Raw genomic sequence first — 23,462 nt, forward strand, 5'->3', positions numbered from 1 at the left:
CCCCACCTGGAGATCTAAGGCTCCGATCTAGCTCATAAGGGGTCATCATTTCTGCTAAATATTTTTGGGGCCTGACCCATACGTGCTTCAAAAGCGATCAGTAAAATCTTAAAATCAATTCTAAAACGAAAAGGGAGCCAATGAAGAGAAGCCAGGATTGGGGTGATGTGATGTCGTCTGTTAAAACCAGTGAGAAGCTAGAATTGGTGGAAAAACAGGGCAGGATTAGAGAAAAGATAAGAAAAAGCAGCCAAAACACTGTCTTCCATGATGATTCTTTGGATCCTCCTCTGGACTGATGCTGTCTTGCCTCCTCAAGCTCTTTTATCAAACTCAATCATAAGAAACTCTTTGACCCCCACATTCTTGCCAGTTGTGGGCCAAATATAAAGCAATGACAGTCGGGCTGAGGAGGAATTCCACATAGCGGGCTTGTTATTAAAGAAATGAGGATGTGGAGCATGTGTTGAGCTGTTGAACATGTGCTGCTGTATCTCTGAAACATGTCACTGTCAGCCCGCAAAGATAAGCAAATGTTAAATCAACATCCTGTTTTGCTTCCTGCTTTTCATGCAAGTCCTAAAAACAAAACATGGTCGAACTCTAGTGAGAGAGAAACTGAAGTGTGAATTACATGCAGTGATTAATAATACAGCGATTTATAGGGATATGAAGAAAGAAATAAGCGTTTTGCTGAAAGACATGATGTGAAATAGAGTATTCAAAAATGGACTTATTTTGACTTCAATGAATGTTTTTTCTCCTATGAAATAATAAATAAATGACCATATTAGTGATTGTTTTTGGCTTGCAACAAATATCTAAATATTCATTAAAGTCATTTTAAATTACAATTTGAATTACTTTTACAGTTACACATATTTTTATTTATTTATACAGAAATATGTGACGGTTTGTTTGGATCTCCCCAAATGTTAGCTTTGCATATAAAAACTCTTTACAGTATTTATGGCACACAACAACCTTTGAGTTAATTAAGTTTGATTAATGAATGCATTAGATTTGGACACTCACGGTATAAAAATGGACATTTCAGGTGAAATTTTACAATGTGTACAATCACGTCCAGTTTTTCATGTTTATAAATTCGCCCAAAGATTAATGACCGCCTAGAGATTGGATGTTTGTGCAGTCAGGAGTAATTAGGTTTCACACTAAATGAGTAAAAAAAAAAGAGGAGTGAATAGTTAATTCACCAGCTGTCTTAAAATAAATAAAATGTTTCAAGTAAGAGGCAAATTATAGACTCACATGTATGCTCACATTTATAGGACAGATTTATTCTTTTCTATAAAGAACTGTAGAGAAAAAAGTGTAATTTTGATTAGAAAACAAAATACATTTTGACATAAATGATAAATAAAATAATAGAACAGTACACTGCAGGACAAGGATACAAATCTAGAAAGGGGATCTTCATTTAAAGGGGTCTTATCACCCCATAATGAACCAGTGGAATAAATACAAGACTGATTCAGTCAAATAACTCAATAATTTATAATTGAACAAGATGGTTGATATTTTTGTAGAACGGTATATTTCACAGTTTTTCAGAGATAGTTTTTGTGGTTTGACTCTGAATTATCACACAGTGTGACATATGTTTTTCCTCCTCTTTCAGACCGTAATGAATGCATTGAGAATCCTGGTGTATGCAACCCAGGTCAGTGCATCGACTCGCTGGGGAGCTACCGCTGCATCTGCCCCAACGGCTTCAAAACAACGCGGGACCAGTCCATGTGTGTCGGTAAGCTGCGCTAGTCCCTCACTTTTGTGTTTGACATGTAATGTGAGGTTAAACTGTGTGATCATGCTCTCTGGCTTCAGACACGGACGAGTGTGAGAGGCAACCCTGTGGCAACGGGACCTGCAAGAACACCGTGGGCTCCTACAACTGTCTCTGCGACCCCGGCTTTCAGAACTCACACAACGGCGACTGCATAGGTATGTGCGCCTGCAAATGTGTGACTTTGTAAAAGAGCAAAAAGCAAGAGAGTTATAGTATTGATTGTTTTGTTTTTTACTTATTCATTATTCTATAATGTTTGATAACTTATTTATTATTCTTGTTTTGATATTGTTTTTTACTTACGTCTCTTGTTTGCACTATTCACTTTTCTGCTCTAATCCTGCAAATTTCCCCGCTGTGGGACTAATAAAGGATTATCTTATCTTAATGTAAAAAGTGTTGTGTTTGTCTGTGATCAGACCTCGATGAGTGTTCGACGCAGAGGGGCATGTGTCGAAACGGGCAGTGTGTGAACACCGTGGGCTCATTCCTCTGTGTGTGCCACGATGGCTACGAGCTCACTTTTGACGGCAGACAGTGTGGAGGTAAGGAACCGCCATTTTTGAACAACATTCATCTGAATTTGAAGTATATATTTGACAGTGTATTCCTTATGCACTCCCTTTTTTCTCTCAGATATTAATGAATGTGCAGTGAATCCAGGCACATGTGGTGCAGGAACTTGTCTGAATCTGGATGGCTCTTACAGGTGTATCTGCCCACCTGGCTACTACCTCCATGAGGAAACATGTGAAGGTATGGCAATAAATATACAAGTCAAATACAGAAAATAAAAAAAGGGGTTTATGAAGTAATAAAAGATATGCATGTGTGGGGGTGAATCTCACCTCAAGCATTTCAGACAACGCCTGCTAGTATGCAACATGCTCACACACAGACATAAATGCATACAAATCACAGCTCTGCTGAGGTGAACAAGAATAAACGACTTCTTCGCCGCCTCCTCCTCTTCACTCGCCACGCTGCTACAAAAATGCCCCTCTTCTCCCTTTCACACGTGGGAGTGGGCCCGAGCCAGAACACTTGGATTGTTTATACAGTGGGGCTGATGAAGAGATATTCGGCAGACTTCAACACATTCCTGCTTTGTGCTCTGTTCCTGGAAGCAGGGAGGAACGGCAATGAGTTCTCAGCATCAGTTACAGCAGCAGCTGGTCATTGAGACAAGCGAACACGTGACACGGAGGCTAAAATACGCCTTTTATCCAACTGTCCATTAGAGAGATTACATTCTGTTTTATCACATCTGTATGACATACTGGTATGAAGTCATCCTTGCAGCTATGACGATGTTTCAAGGAAAACTTAGATGTTAATGAAGCACTGCGGGCTGAAACTTCTGATGGTGCAAATTAGGAATGGATTTTGATTTGTGACTTTAATGAGGTGGTTGATGCTGTTCCTCTTTCTGTGTGTCAGATATTGACGAGTGCTCCCAGTCGCCTGAGATGTGCACATTTGGAACCTGCTCCAACAACGAAGGAAGCTTCACCTGCTTGTGCCCCGAAGGCTTCCAGGTCTCTGCCTCCGGACGCAGATGTTTAGGTAATTTTGAGTGTGTGTGTGAGAGAAAGGGGGGGGAAACGAGGCTATGAAACTATCTTATGCATCAAGTTTAAAGTGCGTAGTGTAAATACTAGTGTATCTGTATAGTCTGTCTCTGAGTGCTAGTGGAGACAAAGCAGCAGTCGGTGGTGTTAGACTTTTTTCCTGCTCTTTCATGATAGCACACTGTGTTCCAGCTGGTTCTGCTGCTGCGGCCTCCTCTGCAAGGCCAAGGGTGGCTCTGAACAGATCACTTTTCCATTTCCTCACCAGTGTGTGTATGTGCGTGTGTGTGTGTGTGTGTTTATGTACATACGTGTGTTTTTGGGTTGGGTGGGGGCGCGCTGAGTCCTCTGTTAGGGAGTTCCCACTCCGAACACTGAAGTGATGACATCATCGGTTCAGCGAGGCAGCTTACAGTTTGTATTTCACTTTTTCTCTGCATGTGTCAGAAGTGCTCGGCTGAGGGGCTGGGGGATAAACGGGAGGAGAAGGGTGGAGAGTGAGCAACATGGGCAGTAAAAGTCATCGAGGACAAAGCCTGTCCCGCTGAGAAAACCCTTGTTTTTATTTAAAAACGATGACAGACACAAAGACAATGAGGACAATCAAGATGACAACAGTGATGGAAATCATTTGTGGGTCTTTGTTTGCACTCATTTATATTTTATATAAAAACATAGAAGGGGGAATGTTACACCGTTACAAACTTGTGATTTATTGGTGAAGTTAAGTTCATTGCTAATTATTGCATTGACTTATTAAATTGTATGAAGGGTGAGAATAGCAATACTCATGAATACAACATTACTTGTTGTGTTTAGGTGCAGCTCAACTGAGCCTGCGCTCGTTTATGTCTCCGATTCTCATCCTTACTTGCGTATTTTTCTTTTTACACATTTTGCAGAAGCATTGTTGGAGATAATTTCCATCGACTGCTCCACTGTAATTGTTTTGCATATGACAAATACAGACTCTACCGGCAGCTGCGTTTTAAACCACTTCAAGTTCTGGTTTAGCTGGAGTTGTTCTTAAAAACATGTTTAGCTATTCAGATGCTAAGTGAAGAAGAAAAAGCCCCAGAAAATCCAGTCCTATTTTTGTCTTAGTCTTTATTTATGCATTTTTTAGGATAATTTGTTTTGGGCTTTAATGCCTTTATAGGAGCAACTGAAGAATGTCAGAAAAGGCAGGAGGGACAGGGGATGACCAAGGGCCGCATGTCGGTATCGGAACTTGGCCACTGCCACGGACTCAAGTCTACAGTCTCAGTCTTTATAAATAGTAGATAAACATGGGAAGAGACACAGGGGGGGTGATGTGCAACATCGGTCCGTGGCTGGAATCATACTTGGGATATTGCGATAACAATATACGGTATGTCTCTTAACCACTAGGCCATCAGTCCCCAATTAATAATATGTTTTAAATTAAAATGCCGTAGTGGTTTTGCTTATTTCCATAATCATGACCATAAAATCTGTCATCACCGTCAGATTTGTGTCACCACTGCCAGACTAAAGTGTTGATTTATATCCAAAATTAATTTTCTAATTAATTGTTTGTTTTTTTTATGTTATTTTTTTCCAGTATTAAATTCAACCTCTGATTGGAAAAATGACATAGCCATTACATTTGATCAGACCCCAATATTTTAACATTTTGCCATTTTCAGTGTACAAACTACAAAATAAGAGTGACATGTCTACATGTGCATGCACTCACTCACACACTCACTTGAACAGCAGCTGTGCACAGAGCACCGTAAATCTCTACTGTGGAAAGGCTGACAAATCAGTTTCATGGAGGAGAGTAACATGACTCTCTTTGACGTTCTCCTCAAAGCACCAGGTGTTCATGTATGTGATCCTTGCCTCTGAGCCAGGTGTGTCTGCATGTGTGTGTGTGTGTGATCTATGGTGGTCAGAAAGCTTATTTGTGTTGAGTTCAGTGAAGGCCAGTGCTAGCAGGAGAGAGCGACCATATGCTTCTCATTATAAGTTAAGTGCCTGCCTCGTCCAGGAGGAACAAGAGCCCTCAGAAGCATAGAGAGAGACTGGCAAACTCAGATCATTCAGGATAATTAGCCAAATACTTCACCAAAAAATGTAAAAATGTGGTTTAAAAGAAAAATACTCTCAAAGAAGAGTTGTAGTTTTGATCAATTTACAGCACCTACAGGTGAGCATAACACTGAACTCACGACTCGCTTCTCCTTCAGTTTCTAATTTTTCACTACTTTTGTCCTCTGTGTCTGTGTTAAACCATCAGATATCCGCGTGAACTACTGCTATACCAAGTTTGAAAATGGCCGCTGCCTTGCTCCAAAGCCTCAGAACACTTCTAAGGCAGAGTGCTGCTGCACTGGGATGCCGGGTCAAGGCTGGGGGGACCCCTGTGAGATCTGCCCCACAAAGGGAGAGGGTACGTACAAATAATATCACATACGCCGAGGTTACACTTGTCTGTTCAATGCGACTGTTGTCATTGGATGCATCAGCTGTGTCTACATGTGACACTTCAATGGGACCTGTCTAATCGGTTTGTGATCTTATATATTTTATGCTCAAAGGAATGACGGCAAAATGGTGGATAAAAGTATTTCATTTCCTATAAATTCGATAAACTTTATTTTTGCTGTTTACTCTCTCTCTATGCGCTGTTGGTAGACCAGTGCCGCCAACGCAATCCACTAATTTGGTGGTAAACACATTAACCTGTTAATTCTTCACAATAAAAGTTCCCTGTTGTTTTGTTCTTAAAAAAAGTTTTGATTTTGATGCAGCAGAATCAGTAATTGTTTAGTTTTTATCAGCAGTAGCTTAACACGACACAGACACCGGGTCTCTCCTCTCTGCTCCAGCCTCCTCTCTTACCTTTGCTCTCACTCGGGAGAGGAACTCCGTTGTGGGGGAAAAACGATGATGACACCTTTGATAAATTGTCTGGATTGTGCCCATTTTGCTGTCCGAATTTAATGCAAGATGGATCCTAATGCGAGCCAGGCTCGATCAGATAGTACAGATGCAAAAGTTGCATCGAAAAGACAAGTGCAACCACGTTCATAGACACACATGCATGATATTATTTGTATTACTTAATGGTATTCATGACTTTTCACATCTCTTGGTTCCAGAGGCTTATCCTCTTCTCTGTCCCAACGAGGGATATCAACGGGGGCCAGACGACCACCCAAAAGGTTTGTGTGTCATTAACACCGAACCTTCACTGTCCCTACATCTCTGTTAAAGTTGTGAAATGTAATTCATCTGGTGTTGATGATTTTAAATTGCAGATATTGATGAATGCCTCAATGACCCTTGCATCAATGGCCAGTGCATCAACATAGACGGCTCTTTCCGCTGTGAATGTCCCATGGGATATCGTCTGGACATTAGTAGAGTCAAGTGTGAAGGTCAGTTTACTCAATGTTTTGTTTTGTTTCTCTCAGTGTTGCCTCATCCCCATCCGCCTCTCTCTGTTTATGTCGTACTCTCATTGATTTATTTACTTGTTAGATGTTCTGTAACACTGACGTGCTTTTTGTAACCTTCTTGAATACAGACACCAATGAGTGTGCCATTGGCAATCCCTGCGGCAACGGCACTTGCACTAATGTCATCGGTGGCTTTGAGTGTGCATGTGACGACGGCTTTGAGCCCGGGCCAATGATGACCTGTGAAGGTATGTGAAGTTATATCTGCACTGTGTCTTCCATCATAGTCCCGTACTACTACTGTAACTTGTTGCATTATGCTCTGTCTCCAGACATCAATGAGTGCTCCCAGAATCCTTTGCTATGCGCCTTCCGCTGCGTTAACGTGATTGGCTCGTACGATTGCAAGTGTCCCACAGGCTACGTGCTGCGCGAGGACAAGAGGATGTGTAAAGGTACTACAGAAAATATGACTCACTCGTACACCCAACTTTTATTAGTCATGGTCTAATTTACTGGAAAATGTTTTTAGAAAATAAACTCAATACTTCATAGAGACATGGTGGCCCCGTCCATAAAGTGACGTCACACACTATCTCTGCAAGATCCTCAAGAGTTCTCTGTCTCGAACGAACTTAAAACCTAGTCACTGTTTACACCTCCGCTATCTCAGAAAGCTCGGTCACCATGGCAACGGTTGTATTTTGAGGGAAGCGCTGAGACAGGAGGAACTTGTCAGTGTCTGTATCGTCACTGTTTACATTAGAGCTCCAAACAGACCACCAACCCTCCCACTACACGCCTGCGAGCGCTGCAGAGCTCAGTGTTTCATTGGGTCGTTACATTAAACTCTTGAGTGCCGCAGTTTCTTTGAGTGTCTGTGTTACATCACTGGTGTGCTGCACATGCATACACACATATATCTGTGTTCTTGACTTTTTGCAGCCTCTTACTCTGAGTTTGTTTTCCAGACCAGAATGAGTGTGAGGACGGTATAGATGACTGCGCCGGCAGAGGCATGACTTGCAAAAATCTGATTGGTACATACATGTGCATCTGTTCCCCCGGATACACACGGCAGCCCGGCGGAGACGGTTGCATGGGTAAGATTAACATAGTGTCCCACTGTAGGAAGAAATGAACCATCATTCTTGTTTATGGCCTCCGATCTTGGCTTCACTTTTAATGATATCAATCTGTTTTCACTCATGCACTTCTGTACAAACATAGTTGTGTATTCTGGATTTTAGAATACACCCCCCATTTCCTGTCCTGGTAATTAGGGGAATTTTCAATGTCATGCAATGGAATTGAGCCATCGGTGACTGTGCAAACTCACACGAAAGATTCTGGATGACAAACTTGATCCTTCCCATTTGTGCCATTAAATCTAAATGTTACGCTATGAATATTTATTCAAAATACTAGCAAAGTGCAGGTTCAGTAAAAAATATTAGGGTTCAGTCTTGATATATTGGTGAATATTTACTTCTTACTTCCTACTAAAAATCCAGTCTTTGTAAAAGATAACTTGTTAATTAATCCAGAAGAAACCAACATGATTAAAAGGATTAATTACATACTTATACGTAAGTATTAATAGCACAACAATATGAAATAAACCCTGCCACATGCTCATAAATTGTACAATAAATTTGTGTAAGATGATGGCCTTTTATTAGTGGCTATGTCCCTGGTTGTGAAATGTATGTTAAAAAAAGGTTTTGTATGTTTGTGATGTGTGGACTTCCTAGTTAATTCCTAGTAAATTAACTTGTAACAGAAAGTCCTGTGTAACACATGTTTATCTTTACACTGTCCATGTGCATGTGTGTCTCTGTGTGTTAGATCTGAATGAGTGTACAGCCAAACCAGGTACCTGTAAGAATGGCCGTTGTGAGAACACAGTGGGAAGCTTCCGCTGCAGATGTGACCAAGGATTCGTCGCTAACCCGACGCAGACTGAATGTATCGGTACGTACATTGTTTTCAATTCATAGATCTTGTTAGTACTGCGTTCATTGTGCTCTAACCTCGCTTATCTTACCCCAGTTTGTTCAGAAGGGGCCTCTTGTATCAGCTTGTATGAAATGAGCCCGTAGAGCCCAAAAGAAATCACTTGTAATTAGTAGCATTTTGTTTCCTTATTTCAAACATCTCTCACTGAAATAGGATGTTTGAATGGGATGTAATACCGGGATGGACAGTTCAGGCGACCAAGATATTAATATATATTATATATATATATATATTAATTTGGTAAATATTTTTAGGGAAACAGAAATTGTTAAATTAAAATGAATTGAACTTTGACAGGGATATGGGTTTGATGAACATTAAAAATATACACCTCTCCATCTCACTCAATCCCCCATTTTTAATTAATATATATCAGTTTGAATATCTGGCATTATCAATATTTTTGAGTTTAACATAGCCACCTGTTTGTTTTTTTAATCACCTTTATATTTGGATGAAAATGTTTAATGCTATTGAATCCTGGCTAACTAGGTGAAATTATTATTATTATTATTTTTTATCTCAATGTGAATTTAACCATTCCATGACACTGTATCATTAAATAACATGCCTGTTATTGTCAAGATAGGGGAGAGGAAATCCTTCCTCCCTAATCTAAATATATACTTCTGGATAGACGTGATGTGCTGAACTCTGTGAGAAAACCACCAGGGAGATTTCGTAAGCTCTGCCGTCCTGTGGCTATCTTACTCCTTACAGACAGTAGTGATAGAGGAGTGTGGGTTATCTATTCACGTCTGGTTCTCTTAGGCTAGCTCCTGTCTGGGTGGTTTGGTCTGCTTTCCTCAGGCCCATCTCTTTCTTTGACTCTAGTTCTGTTTCTCTCTCTCCATCCCCCTCCAGATAACCGTGAAGGCTTCTGTTTCACTGAGGTTCTGACCACTCTGTGTCAGATGACTTCTAGTAACAGGAACTTGGTGACCAAGTCAGAGTGTTGCTGTGATGGAGGCCGAGGCTGGGGCACTAACTGTGAGCTGTGTCCTCTACCCGGGACCACCCAGTACAAGAAGATGTGTCCTCTGGGACCTGGGTACACCACTGATGGCAGAGGTATCTTACTGCTAAAGAGACTTGAGAATCTATATATTTATCCATGATATAGCCCAAACAACAATCCACAAATACTTTACATGATTAGTTGTTTGAAAGATTTCTTCCAACTGGCCAGGCAACCTCTGGTTCCTATTAACTTCAGTAACTTGCTGTAGAAAGCAGGATTTATTTTGAAAACCTTTCTTTTAATTTATGGAAACTACAGCATCCAAGATTTAAAACTCAACCTGCAGAAAGACATTGCATTTATTAGCTATGATATCAGCAGATCAAACTATGAAGTCAACAATCAAACAGTCATAAAATTTGATTCTTTTTTGCATAAAATACCCCTGTTGGTGCCAGTCTGTGTGAACAGGCAGTGTTGCATTACCATTATAAGGTAACATAAAATAAAGCAGTGATTTGTTAAAGGTCTCTATGAGTTAATGTTCTAAGTGCACTGAAATGATTGGAAACCATTCAGATAAATCGCTGCCTGTAAAGTACGTCATCACTTGTTATTCTTTATGAATTTGTCAGCAGCAGTATGCACACATTAAACCACTGATATGGTGAGTGTTAAATTAACAGATTGTAATTATTTGCAAAGCATAGATTTTTACTTTGCCAGTTAAAATCCATACTTTTATACTTGACAAACACTAATGTTTAACTAAACTCAAAGAACAAAATGTCCCTATTAAAATCCAGTTCTTATCAAACACACTGCTACACTGTTATCCCAAGTCGGCCGTTTGGCTGTTTATTCAGTCGCCGTTTATCTTGAGCCAACATTTCTTGTTTCCGTCCAGATATTGACGAGTGTCGTGTGATGGGCAACCTGTGCAAAAACGGTCAGTGTCTCAACACTTTGGGCTCCTACACCTGCAACTGCAAACCGGGCTACAGCACTGACATCAGCAGCACCCTGTGTGTGGGTAAGGCTTCATTCCACCTCCAGCACTTACACTTTATGGACTCTCCTCCTACCGTGCCTACCTCCTGTTTAGTAAAGAGCCGAAACTACGTGGGTGGACTGCCCACACACTCCTCAGAAAAATGCAGCCCCGAGTCTGTCTGTCTCATCATCTCCCCTTATGGAATTTCTGGCTGCAGGATCAAACTCCTCTCTCTCTCTCTCTCTCTCTCTCTCTCTCTCTCTCTCTCTCTCTCTCTCACTGTCTCACCATCACCCTCTCCCCTCTCTCTCTGTCTAGATGTGGATGAGTGCATACAGGCACCAAAGCCTTGTAACTTTATCTGTAAGAACACAGAGGGAGGCTACCTCTGTTCCTGCCCCCGCGGATACATCCTACAGGAAGATGGAAAGAGCTGCAGAGGTGAAACACACACACACACACACACACACACACACACACACACACACACACACACACACACACTATCAGAACCGCTTCATAGTGGAGAGTAGCCCGCATTGAGAGCCCAGTTCTGCTCAGATCAGTAGGGTTCAGTGGCGTGCTTTTAGAAAAGAGGGCACTGATCTTGTAGCGATCAGCAGCAGGTACTTGGCTGTGAGACAAATTTCCCCTTGAGGACGATAAAGTTTGAGTTATGCTTTGCTTAGTTTCCAGGTTAGAGCCACCGTAGTGCTGAGTGGGTCAGACCCCCTGCTCAGTGTTCAAGGACGCTCTCTATTTGGACTGGTTTGTTCAAGTGTTTTATCCTGAACGTGTACCTTACCTCCAGAGCTTGTGACAAAGTGCATCTGGCCGTGTCTCTGTTTATTGGTCCTTGTTTGTGAGTCTAAACAAGTGTGCTCGTGGCGTTCAGTCTTTTAGGTCCTCTTTCATCCTTATTTACCATAGCTTTAGTTTCCCCCCTCTACGGTCCCCCTGCGTGTTTCCGGTGTCTGCTTCATTTGCAGTTCATTTGTAGGTCAGTGACTGTAGAAGGACTGGAATTTGACTCACAGAAAAGAGCAGCGCCCATACAGTAGTAGTGATCTGAAACAGTATCTTAGATGAACTAGATAAACTACTAAGCAGTTTAAACAATTCTGTAGAATGTATAACTGGTTTAATGTTGTACAACTCTCTTTTTTTTTTCCAGATATGGATGAGTGTTCGACCAAACAGCATAACTGTCAGTTCTTATGCGTGAACACCATCGGAGGGTTCACCTGCAAATGTCCTCCTGGCTTCACCCAGCATCATACTGCCTGCATTGGTAAATGAAAACACATGCACAATATTGATATTACTGTACATTAGAAAAGCTCTTTATGCATTTCTCTGTTTATTCCCAAAAGCATTGTGTCACAACATTTAAACTAATTGAGCCTCCACTCCCATATCAAGTCAAATGCACACACAATATGTTCTCTCACAGCATCATTTCATAAAGTTTCATAAAGCCAAGCTCATAAAAGAGCCCTGAACCACCCTAACCTTCACTAACTCTTATTCAGAGTTAATGGACTCCGCCTGATATCACACGGATCTTATTAAGCTGGACTGGTTTGGAGTCATGGCAGCTTAGCAATGCTTTGTTATGGAACTTTTGCAGTGGATCGCCATGACGACCACAATCTTTTTTTTTCCAGACCATAAAACAGCTCCCATGACCTCACATTGAATTAGAGACAGGGAACCCTCAGTTTGGACTTTAGGAATAACACCAGGCAAATGACACACAGTAGGTGTGGACGTGTTATTCATTTACGAGTAAGGAGGTTTTGAGAAACAAGTGAAACGACCCAGGATCAGACATTAAAAATCTGACATTTTAACCTTCTCCTCTTTTATCTTAGTTGCTATAAAGCTTAATCTGCCTACAGCCAAACGTCATTGTGTCGTTGGACAAAATAATCCTTACTCAAGGCTCACTAACTCTTTTTTCAGTTAAAAGCTTGTGAGTGGACGTTGTGTTTCGATTGTTTTATCAATCTATTATTCCCAAATTCAAGAATGAACTTTCACACTCATATGAGATTATCTCCTTTGGTGTGAAATCAAATCAGTAGGTGGGAGATGTACTCCTGTACCCCTGCAGGCTGTGAGATAAATTGTGCCACCAGCCCATAGTGGACCCGTCCTATTCATTTGGAACTAATGTCGACCACCTGTGACTTTTAAGACGACTCTGCACATCCAAAATCAGGGTTTTTAATCAGCCTTTATATCAAGTTTCCCCACTTCACCCTTGTCTGAACCTTTCCTCTTCTCTGTGTAGACAACAATGAATGTGCAACGGACCCTAATCTGTGCGGCTCCAACGGTGCCTGCCAGAACACTCCAGGGAGCTTCAATTGCGACTGCCAGCGGGGATTCTCATTAGATCCCAATGGACAAGCCTGTGAAGGTCTGACAACGACTGATACCGACCTCATGATCAGCTGATTCCTGATTACAGAGAAACCCGGCTCTGACTGTAGTTTTGTTGTGTGTTTGCCCCTGACAGATATGGACGAGTGCGATGGCAACCACAGGTGTCAGCATGGCTGTCAGAACCTGGTGGGTGGATATAGGTGCAGCTGTCCACAAGGCTACCTGCAGCACTACCAGTGGAACCAGTGTGTGGGTGAGTAATTCCGCCCTCCTGTTTTATCAGCAAATATAAAAATTCTTTCCTTTTGGGGCAACCTGATGACTTGGTTGCCAAAGTATGCACCATGCAGCCTTGATATTCTGGATCAGAGCCGGGCCTGGAGCCTTTTTTAAAACAAGTGATCCATCCTTCACCTCTTTCCTGCCACTCTTAAAATATAAATATGTCAAATGTGTTTTTCCTTTCCTCTGGAAGTTCGACCCTTCCCTTTTATGTGGTAAGGTCGTGAGAAAAGTACATGTTATGTGAAAAAAAAAGCTCAAAAAGATGAGCTAAGTAATACAAAGACACAAAAAACACAAATTATGAGGGTTATAAGAGATTTTGGAAATGGACAAAGAGACCTAATGAAGTAGGGACAAAAAACACCAAACTCTCTAAGTACTTTGAGGTAATCAGAAATAGTTCAAGCATAGACAAAGTTATTGTGTGGTACAGTGTGTGTGTGTGTGTGTGTGTGTGTGTGTGTGTGTGTGTGTGTGTGTGTGTGTGTGTGTGTGTGTGTGTGTGTGTGTGTGTGTGTGTGTGTGTGTGTGTGTGTGTGCCTCGGTGTAATGCCCAAAATAAAGAGCTTTTGTTAGTTAAACCTCTATTTTTAGTTGGAATCCCTCCCCATACTGACGGAGTTCATGGCAGACTTTTCCCAGTATTGTTTGTGTCCTTTAACTGGAATGACCTCTCGTTTGTTTACTTCCCGTCAAACCTCCTGTGACCCAGATGAGAACGAGTGTATGAACAGCCAGATCTGCGGAGGGGCGTCGTGCCACAACACCCTGGGGAGCTTCCGCTGCCTCTGCCCCACCGGCTTCAACTACGAGCAGACGGGCGGCGGCTGCTCGGACGTCAACGAGTGCTCCACCAGCCAGAACCCCTGCAAGTTCGGCTGCTCGAACACAGACGGAGGCTACCTCTGTGGATGTCCATCTGGATACTTCCGGGCAGGACAAGGGTACGTGAGCGAGTTAACTGTGTGTGTGGAATCTCTCTGTAGAGGTTTCTAGATGACTGATGGCTTTGTCCTCGTTTCAGGCACTGTGTCACAGGTCTGGGCTTCACTAATGGAGACTCCGGTGCTGGACAGGGAGGTGAGGTGGATGATAATTCTCTGTCCCCTGAGGCCTGCTATGAATGTAAGATCAACGGCTATCCCAAGAAGGGACGCAAACGTCGCAGCACCAACTCAACACGGGAGGAGGCTCTGGAAGACATGCAGGTAATCCGTCCGTCCGTGTGCAATAAAGCTAACGCTGAGGTCACCAAAGGTCATGAGGACCTTTATGGTTTTACCCACCTGAAGGGACCAAACATTCAGCAAATGAAACATTTAACAGGTTAGGTGTGTTATAAACCCATCACATTTCATTTCTGACTCAATATGTAAAAATCACTTGCTTTCGGGCCAACAAAATAATAAACAAATACAATAAACCATTCAGGACTTACCCCCATTGAGTCATTTAACAATATCTTTACAACATGCCACAGCTCTACCATCGTTGTATTAGGAACTAGCAAAGCTCCTTTGCCTTGTTTTATCTATTTGGGCTACTATCTATTTCTTTGATATTGTTGTTCACCATGAGCACCAACCAGAAGGATGCTTGTCCTTATACTGTGTATGGATTAGCTTGTCACGGCTTAATCTGATAGCTATAATGCAAAGAGGACAAAGTCAGTCAGTGGCCTCACAAAAAAGGCAGAGCTTTTAGAAAAAAAATGAAAGTGTGTAGCACCTTTATGCTCTCTCCTTATTGCGAACAATTGAAAAAAAGACACTGGTGCTAAGAAAAAAACACTATGTGGATACGGCCCTAAAGGGATAAAGTGATGAAGTGGTGACATTTTGGACAAACATGGATGTAAACTACAACTTGACTGGTTTGCAGAGGCATACGTTCTAGTTACACCTTGTTCCTCTCCATCGCTTGATTAACGAGAGAAAACACTCTGTACCGTAGGACACTTGTCTTATATCCACTAAATAATCAGACTGTGTTTTTCCTTCTGCAGCTGACTGAGAAGGAGGCGGTCAGCCTGGCCAGTCTGGACATCGAGGACACTCTGCAGTTCCACTTGAACATCAGCGACCTGAGCAACCGCGACCACATCCTTGAGTTCACCCCGGCCCTGTCCGCCCTCAGCGACCACGTGCGTTACAGCATCAACTACGGCAACGAGGAGGGCTACTTCAAGATCAACCAGAGGGAGGGCGTCAGCTACCTGCACCTGAGCAAGAAGAAGACCCTCCCCCCCGGGGCGTACGACCTTCAGATCAGCAGCATGCCCCTCTACAGGAAGACAGAGCTGGCTGAGCTGGAGGACCGACACGATAAAGACTACCTCACAGGACAGCTGGGAGACATACTGAAGATGAAGGTGCAGATCATCCTCCATTAACCATCACAAGACTGAGACAGGCAGATGTTGCCGGCGGCTGCTAATCCAGTGTCAGGCTCACAATTCCCCCCAAAAAAGGCCAAACATCTCTGACTCTGGATCAGTGGTTAGGGGCAACTTCTACTTCTACAGGGAGAATGGCTCACTACCAAAGAGACAAGAAAGGGTTGGGGGTGGGGAGGAAAGGACTGCGTCGTTTGATTGCCAAAGATGATTCTACATATCATAGATACACTTTTTTTTTTTTTTTGTGGAAAACGCCAGCTGAATGAGGCAGTATGAAAGATTTCAGTCCAATGAAGAACATATTGCCCCGACACACAACTTCAGCTGTGTGTGTGAAGCACTATTGAGAGCGTGAGTGTGTTTTTTTTAATTGTAGGGTTTCATGTTGTATGATATGTGGAATCAGGTGCCTCTTTGAAGGGCATGAGGACTGCAGAAAGCTCTGAAGGCTGAGTTTCTTTTTTTTTTTTAGAAAGAAGAAAAAGGGTGAGTCCCAATAGTCTGTAATAAATAAATTTCCTCCCTTCAGGTTAACAACTGAACAAGCCGGGATACATGAAAGTAAAAGCACATTTCTACTTCCCCAGATGTTAACTTAAATGGAGTGAAGATGAAATAAAGAGAATGTTTAGGAGAGGAAAGGAACCCACTATGGACTGTTGAGATGTAGCCACGTCTGAGCTTGAACGACTCCAACTGCATATTTAAACTATGCTTTTCCCATCTTTCCTACTGACTAGAATAATTCATATTTACTGGTGCTAGCAACCCAACCACATAGACTTCTGAATGCACTGTACTACTATACACAACTCAGTAGTCAACAATACAATCCCATTGGTCATTCTGAAGATTTCCATGTCTTTGCAACAGTATCAGCTAGCTGCATAGCCTGTCCGCTCTCCTCTATACTACATGTAAATTGTGTTTATACTGTAATAATCGATGCCACTTTTAATCTATGAAGCATTTGTAAACTAGAGGAAGCCCCTGGAATAGAGGGGTTAATAATGGTGCTTATAATGACCAACTACTTCCTTTTGTAAACTGTGTATACATACACACACCTGCACACATACACACGACACACACATTGATGATGCCAAACCTGGGCCTTCATGATTATGCACTGAGGTCTTCGTGGCCACACATCCTCTCACAAAAATACAATCAGTGCTGCATTGCCACGGACTCAGCCTGACACCAGTCTGTGTTCTCTGTTCACATCAGTGAGGGTTTAGTTGTAAATTCACAATAAAAACATTTTCGGTGTATATGTATTCCCTGCTGTACCTTCGACTTTATCCCGATTGAATATTTAAGTGACAAAGTTTAACTAAAGGCTGCTAGGTTCATGTTAAAAAGCCTTCTTACTCAGTCGTGTGTAACCTGATCTCTTAATGTTTTAGTTAGTAAAACTCGCATAAGCCCAATGGAAACTGTGATGGAGTTGGGCTCAACTTGTTTAGGGTTTTTTTAACCTAAGAAGCATTTCTTGTCCTGCACTGCCCCCATGTGGAGATTTTAAAGATTTTTTTTTTTACATTGAATTGTCAGACAAGAAGTTCATTAGACAGAACTCAAACTGTGACAGTCCGGGTAAAGACACCAAACTCTCCAAATTACAAAAAAAACCAGAACTTTATTAACACCTATTCAATATGTATTTTCATCATGTACATCGCCAACTATATTTGGAGCTTTCAGTTGCGTCCAGTTGATCCAAAACCTCCGGCTCCACGCTCCGTCTCATCAAGCGTCTGAAAGAACACAGACCATGCTTTTGATTCAAATGAATCTGATGACTAACAGGAAATAAAGCCAAACATCCGGAAAATCTGACACTGTTTGTACCGATTTTCCGTACAAACATTGTACGGAAAACAGTCCTGCAAAACAATTCTACCTCCATGAAGGTTTTGAATGTTTGAACTTTTTATTGAAACCGTTTAGAGAGGTGTTGATTCAATGTGATGGATCATTTCACAGGATGTAGTTTGTGGTTCTGTTAAATTATATTGCATTACCAAGGTGTTATTTAGCCTATTCCAGATGATATAATTGGGTTGGGCAAAATAATATAAAACACCCGTCATTGTAACAATAGAGAACCACAGCACGACAAGATGATCATTGAGTTGAATTAACACCTCTCTCATACAGCTGACAAACACTGAACATTAAAACCTTCAGGAGGGTGGAATTTATTGCTGGACATCTAACTCTACATTATTCTTGTATTTTGAGTTTTTCAACCTGCAGTTTACCTTTTGCTCCACCAGATCTGGGTAGCAGATCCTCTCACACACCAGCTGAGCAACTCTGTCACCTTTTTTCACTGGAAAGATGAACAGACGGAGATGAGGAGTCAAAAATGTGTAAATTGCACATCTGTACCAAAGTCTTTATAACTTTAGTCTTTACATACAGTCTATAATCTTTACAGGATGCTATAAGTAAATGTGGATACAAAAATGTTTTACTTATTCATTCCTACTTTTGATTTAGAGGTAAAAACATATTCCAGGTTCAAAATTATTTTAATTTAATGTGAGAATTAGCCGGTTTGTGTTCTGCCAAACGTAGAGTAGTTTAAACAGTAGGCGGTTTTAGTATCAGAGATGCAATGACCTCATTCATTCTGCTATACATACATATACATTTATTTTTGGAATATTTGCCAAACAGTTGAATCTGTTAAGTGATTACCATCAAACAATTTTCACTCTAGCCTTAAATCATCACAATGCATTTCAAATGTCATTATGTATTTCATGTAGGTGATGCATTTCACTGACGCCACGACTCACCATCAAATGAGTCCTTGCTGAAGTTGAAGAGCACAACTCCCACATTTCCCCTGTAGTCTTCATCTACAACTCCAGCTGAGGAGAACAAACACATGCATTAGAAAAATGAAGGTGACTGGACGTGTCAAAAGGCTAAAACATCACCTTTAATCATAAGTAGATCAAATATGCAAAGACTCACCACCAACATCAATGAAGTGTTTTGCTGCCAGTCCGGACCTCGGTGCTGAGAATGAGAAAAAAGACAAGAGACATTTATCAGCGGTTGCTCCACAACTGGTTCAAGATAATTCTGACTTGAAATCACATGCAGTGAACATAAACCTAAGCAGTATGTAGACACAGCAGGAAGAACCAACATCAGTATGTCAAACACTCACCCACTCTCCCATAGCAGCCATGTGGAACTGCTATCTGGATGTCTGTCTTCACAATGGCCTTATCCATGGGACCAATGGTGTAATCATATGCACTGTTTAAATACAGATAACTAAGGTTAGCTGGTTCACATGGCTTTATATTCATATAACGCTCTGGTTAGCACTTCAAGGCAACATATGTAGGAGCACAAGGTACAGTACCAGTCAAACGTTTGGACACATCTTCTCATTCAACTACTTTGAAGAATCTAAAATATAAAACATATTCTGGTTTGTTGAGCATTTGTTTGTTTACCACATAATTCCATATGTGTTCCTTCATAGTTTGGATGTCTTCAATATTAATCTACAATGTAGAAACAAATAAAAAATAAAAAACCACTGAATGAGGTATGTCCAAACTTTTGACTGGTACAGCATATATTCACAAACACTTGAAGTGACTTTTACATTTGGATCTTAAAAAACACACATATTGTCACATTAAAACTTATAATAAAAGCACACACATGTTCAGTTTTAACATTAAGTCATCACTCCACCTAAACACAGTTTTAATTCATTATACAACCAACCTGTAGAGATCATATCCAGCTGCTTTAGTGGAGCCTCTGGTGGGTGTCGTGGCATACTCAGAAAGCTTTGCAAACCTGAGGACAGTCCTGTTTTCTGCATGCTTTGTCTCCTCCGTCCTTGCCCTCTTTGATGGAGAAATTGCAGATGCATCTCTAACTTCAGTAACTTCTAGAGAAGGCATGTTGGTAAAGTTTAGTACACTGAATAATCTATACGGACAAACTAAACCAACCAACTAAGCAGGAGGCAGCACTACAGCAGACTACTGGCAGGTTGAAGCTCTCTAACGCTTCTGCTGCAGATTCTTGGCGGTCCTGGTTTTTCGAATTGAATCTCCCGCGCTGAGAGTAGCGCCAAATAGGCTCCTCCTCCAAAAAAACACGTAACTTTAAAACACTTTATTTTTTTATCTCACACAGTTAAAAACGTCGTATCAGTAACTTCAACACCGCATACACGTTTATACATTAGTGTCATATAATAATAAATAAAAAATAATTTAGATACATAACTAAATCGGCAAGAACGTCAGTATGCTCTGTAACTATGGCAACCCTTTCCGCGTCGCCACGTTGCGTATGAAACCGAGTTCTCGCGAGAGTTCGCTACCAACGAGATCAACTGTAACCTCTGCGGAAATACAACATTTGCATGAACACAAAGCCTCACTTTACTTACGCATTGCACCAGAATAAAGCAGAGGTAGTGTTGGTGGTCACGACGGGTAAATAATGCAGCATACCAAAGAAACCGCAGCGGGGGTTTTAAGGTGCAACATGCTAGGCGGGCTAGCGATGCTAACGTCAACGAGAACTGGACACGATGCTAATGACGACGTTAGCCATCCCAATGTCTTGCTTGCCTTTGTTTAGAGCAGGCGTCTGAATGTGAAAGTCCCTTCCTAAGAGACGTGGAGCAACATCAAACAAGCACTGCAGCTGAAGACCCCTTAGCCTTAGCAGCGTTCGTGCCATAATGATAGCTAAGCTCGTCCACAAGCTAACTGCTAACTGAGCGCTAGCATGCTCTCAGCTGATTGGCTCCTCCCCCTGTCATGAAGCCACGCCCCCTGTACTGTAGCTCCTCCCCCTCTTCAACAGACCACTCTGTGTTCCTGCAGAGCTGTGTATTGCGGCAAAAGGCTGAAAGTATCTCAAGAATATCATACCTTGCAATCTCGCTTTATACTGATCCAAAGACATGTGCAGCTGTTGATTTCTTTTATTCATTTGGGGGGAAAAAACAAAACCTTAAATAATTAAATAATTAAAGAATAACATGTTCTAGAAGCTACCATGAAGTGGGCTTATTCATTAGGTTTTCAAGATCTATTGGGCCAAGCAGTGTTTGTATTAGTTTTAGTTCAGTTTAGTTTATTTGCACAATTGAAAAATATAAAAAACACAACATTGATAAATTATATTACAGTGCAGGAAGAGGCAGAAAGCCCACTGGGCATATTTGAAGCCTCCACCTATATAATATTTAAAAAAATAACAATACTATAACGAATACAAAAAGAAAATACATATGGTATGAAGTCATTGTCAATGATTTTATATACCCTTAATTTATTATTTGATAAGTGTGGTGGCCTAACATTTCTGTTATTTTGTAATTATACATGTTGTCTCTCAAGGTGGCCATTTTTTGACAAACAAGTTCTTGAAGCGTAGATGTTTTTAAACATATTTTTGGTTTATCTAAGTTTTAAAATATTGACACAAAGTTAGAAGACATGGAATTGAAATATTGTCTCACAATGCCTTCAAGCTTATTTGTCATTTGGGCAAATGTATACATACAAACACAAAAGCTGTTATTCAAACAAATGGAAAACTACTCTGTGGTTAAATTAAACAAGGTGTATCATATATGTTTAAGTTTACATCTTCCTGGTACAGTTCGATAATGTATATATATATTTTTTTTCTTTTCATGCTATGTTTTGTTATTATTCAACATGATCAAAGATAATATGCCTAATACTGTGTACAATGCGTTGTAAATCGTAATCGGATCATGCAGTATGAGATTTTGTCCCTGGATTACCTTTTATTATGAGGTGAATAAAGAAAAAAAAGAAATAAAACAAAAGAGACCACTTTTATTATGTCCGGCACTCCACCTCCTTATTGTTATTGTTCCCAGAATCACTGCAATGTCCCATTCCTAGGGAAGGAAGTAAGGAATTACATTTACTCTCGTTTCTCTAACAAAGTGCTGTTTAGTTTAGCCTACTTGCACCATGTAGGGTATTCAAAAAAATCTGTAATTTTATTTTTTAATTTAGGTACTTATTTTAACTCGCATCTGTTAGAGTGAAAACCAGAGTCGCATGAAAAACTCCTGGTAAAATGTGCTAGAACAGAATAGAAGAAAGGAGATGAATCAGCAGCTGCAGCAGAGAAGAAGCTGCAGGTGTACTCCAGGTACGGTGACGTCACACTGCGGAAATGACAGGTTATAAATGTTTGAGTTCACAGGCCGAGGTCAGGAGCGCGAGGGCCCTGCAGGCACAATCATACTATGTATTGCATATTAAGGGACTGGTCATAATAAGCATTATTGTTCCTAGGTAGTAAAAAAATAAAGAAAAGTTGCATCTACAGTACCAGTCAAAAGTTTGGACACACCTTCTCATTCAACTACTTTGAAGAATCTAAAATATAAAACATATTCTGGTTTGTTGAGCATTTGTTTGTTTGCCACATAATTCCATATGTGTTCCTTCATAGTTTGGATGTCTTCAATATTAATCTACAATGTAGAAAAAAATAAAAATATAGAAAAACCATTGAATGAGAAGGTGTGTCCAAACGTTCGACTGGTACTGTATGTTAATTAATGATTTAATACTCTAACTTGTGAGCACAACAAATAACACACCACCAATGCTCGTGACCTGTATAGTACTGGGTCGGGCTGGCATGAATGGTTATACTGGGACCAGAGAGGCTGAGAGGACTGGTTATATTATACTCTCAGAATGAGTGGGTGGAGGAGTTACACCTTTCTCTGGAGGACCTGAAGGTGCTGAGTCAGACAGGTGAGTAGGACAACAACACACTGCTGCATATGAGAACGTCCACAACCACTTCTTTGGTGCAACCACGTTGCCTAGCAACATAGTTGAGTGTGCGCACGACACTGTGTTTGAAACTGCAGTCTATTCCTTTGCTGTAATATCTCTGTTGCTGTCAGTCCCTGTTGAGTTTATTTCTCTGTTCATGTCCACGTTGTCTGCTTCAGTGATGTTTTATTCCACTGTTGGACTAAAAGAAGTTTCTGACGCCATTTTTGTTTAATTGTCTGAGTTTTGTCTCTATGTTAGTTCATGCTTGTAAAGTGTTACATTGAGGAAAAAAGTTGTATATTCATAATTTATAATAAGCACAAAGACTGCAAGTGCCCATCGGTTTGGACACAAGTTGTCTTGTTGCTGATGTTGTTCAACGTGTGTATAAGTGGACTTTTAATGCATTGTGGGTTTTTTTTTTACCTGCCTGAAATATTGTAGTCACCTTTCCACCTCTGCCCCCCCCCCCCAAAAAAATACATCTATCTTTATTCCCTGTGTTTTTTTGTTTTTTTTCTGGCTACTTTTCTCCCTTGTATGCCTCTATGTGAAGGTACCTAGCAGAAGAGAACTGCACATTCCCCCCTGCAATTTTTAATCAGAATACATTTAGCTGGATTTCCAACATTATATCTTCCCAATTGGATTGCATATTTTGTATACTGAGAAGGATATGGCAAACTCTAATGTTAAACAAAAGTATTTATTTGGATATTTAGATATAAATCCTAGAAATGTAGTTTGTCTTTTCTACATT

The 23,462-nt window shown here is 41.0% G+C and overlaps 2 protein-coding genes across 3 annotated transcripts in view; one reads left to right on the forward strand and one right to left on the reverse strand.

Annotated features, from left to right (window-relative positions):
• Nucleotides 1-17,134, forward strand: part of fbn1 (fibrillin 1) — a 59,308-nt gene extending 42,174 nt beyond the window's left edge. Inside the window, exons 46-66 of the mRNA XM_054617966.1 lie at nt 1,643-1,768; nt 1,849-1,965; nt 2,230-2,355; nt 2,447-2,566; nt 3,251-3,376; nt 5,648-5,800; nt 6,513-6,575; nt 6,672-6,791; nt 6,941-7,060; nt 7,145-7,267; nt 7,784-7,915; nt 8,661-8,786; nt 9,696-9,902; nt 10,700-10,825; nt 11,105-11,227; nt 11,961-12,077; nt 13,083-13,211; nt 13,311-13,430; nt 14,175-14,406; nt 14,487-14,670; nt 15,468-17,134. Coding sequence (XP_054473941.1) covers nt 1,643-1,768; nt 1,849-1,965; nt 2,230-2,355; nt 2,447-2,566; nt 3,251-3,376; nt 5,648-5,800; nt 6,513-6,575; nt 6,672-6,791; nt 6,941-7,060; nt 7,145-7,267; nt 7,784-7,915; nt 8,661-8,786; nt 9,696-9,902; nt 10,700-10,825; nt 11,105-11,227; nt 11,961-12,077; nt 13,083-13,211; nt 13,311-13,430; nt 14,175-14,406; nt 14,487-14,670; nt 15,468-15,854 — 3,077 coding nt within the window. The 3' untranslated portion in view covers nt 15,855-17,134. The remainder of the gene's footprint in view (nt 1-1,642; nt 1,769-1,848; nt 1,966-2,229; nt 2,356-2,446; nt 2,567-3,250; nt 3,377-5,647; nt 5,801-6,512; nt 6,576-6,671; nt 6,792-6,940; nt 7,061-7,144; nt 7,268-7,783; nt 7,916-8,660; nt 8,787-9,695; nt 9,903-10,699; nt 10,826-11,104; nt 11,228-11,960; nt 12,078-13,082; nt 13,212-13,310; nt 13,431-14,174; nt 14,407-14,486; nt 14,671-15,467) is intronic.
• On the reverse strand, nt 16,274-21,666 carry dut (deoxyuridine triphosphatase). 2 transcript variants are annotated; one of them, XM_054617978.1, is made up of 7 exons: nt 20,489-21,666; nt 19,626-19,794; nt 19,051-19,142; nt 18,852-18,896; nt 18,671-18,745; nt 18,128-18,198; nt 16,274-17,620 (listed from the first exon to the last, which is right to left on the reverse strand). In XM_054617978.1, exons 1-7 carry the CDS (start codon nt 20,598-20,600, stop codon nt 17,564-17,566), a joined length of 621 nt encoding a protein of 206 aa, XP_054473953.1. In that variant the 5' UTR covers nt 20,601-21,666; the 3' UTR covers nt 16,274-17,563. The 2 variants fall into 2 exon arrangements, with proteins under 2 accessions (XP_054473953.1, XP_054473959.1); XM_054617984.1 differs by lacking the exon at nt 20,489-21,666 and adding an exon at nt 20,305-20,482.
• Between the last annotated feature and the right edge of the window lie 1,796 nt (nt 21,667-23,462).

This window comes from Anoplopoma fimbria, chromosome 2 (genome assembly GCF_027596085.1).
Source record: "Anoplopoma fimbria isolate UVic2021 breed Golden Eagle Sablefish chromosome 2, Afim_UVic_2022, whole genome shotgun sequence".
Lineage (NCBI taxonomy): Eukaryota > Metazoa > Chordata > Actinopteri > Perciformes > Anoplopomatidae > Anoplopoma > Anoplopoma fimbria.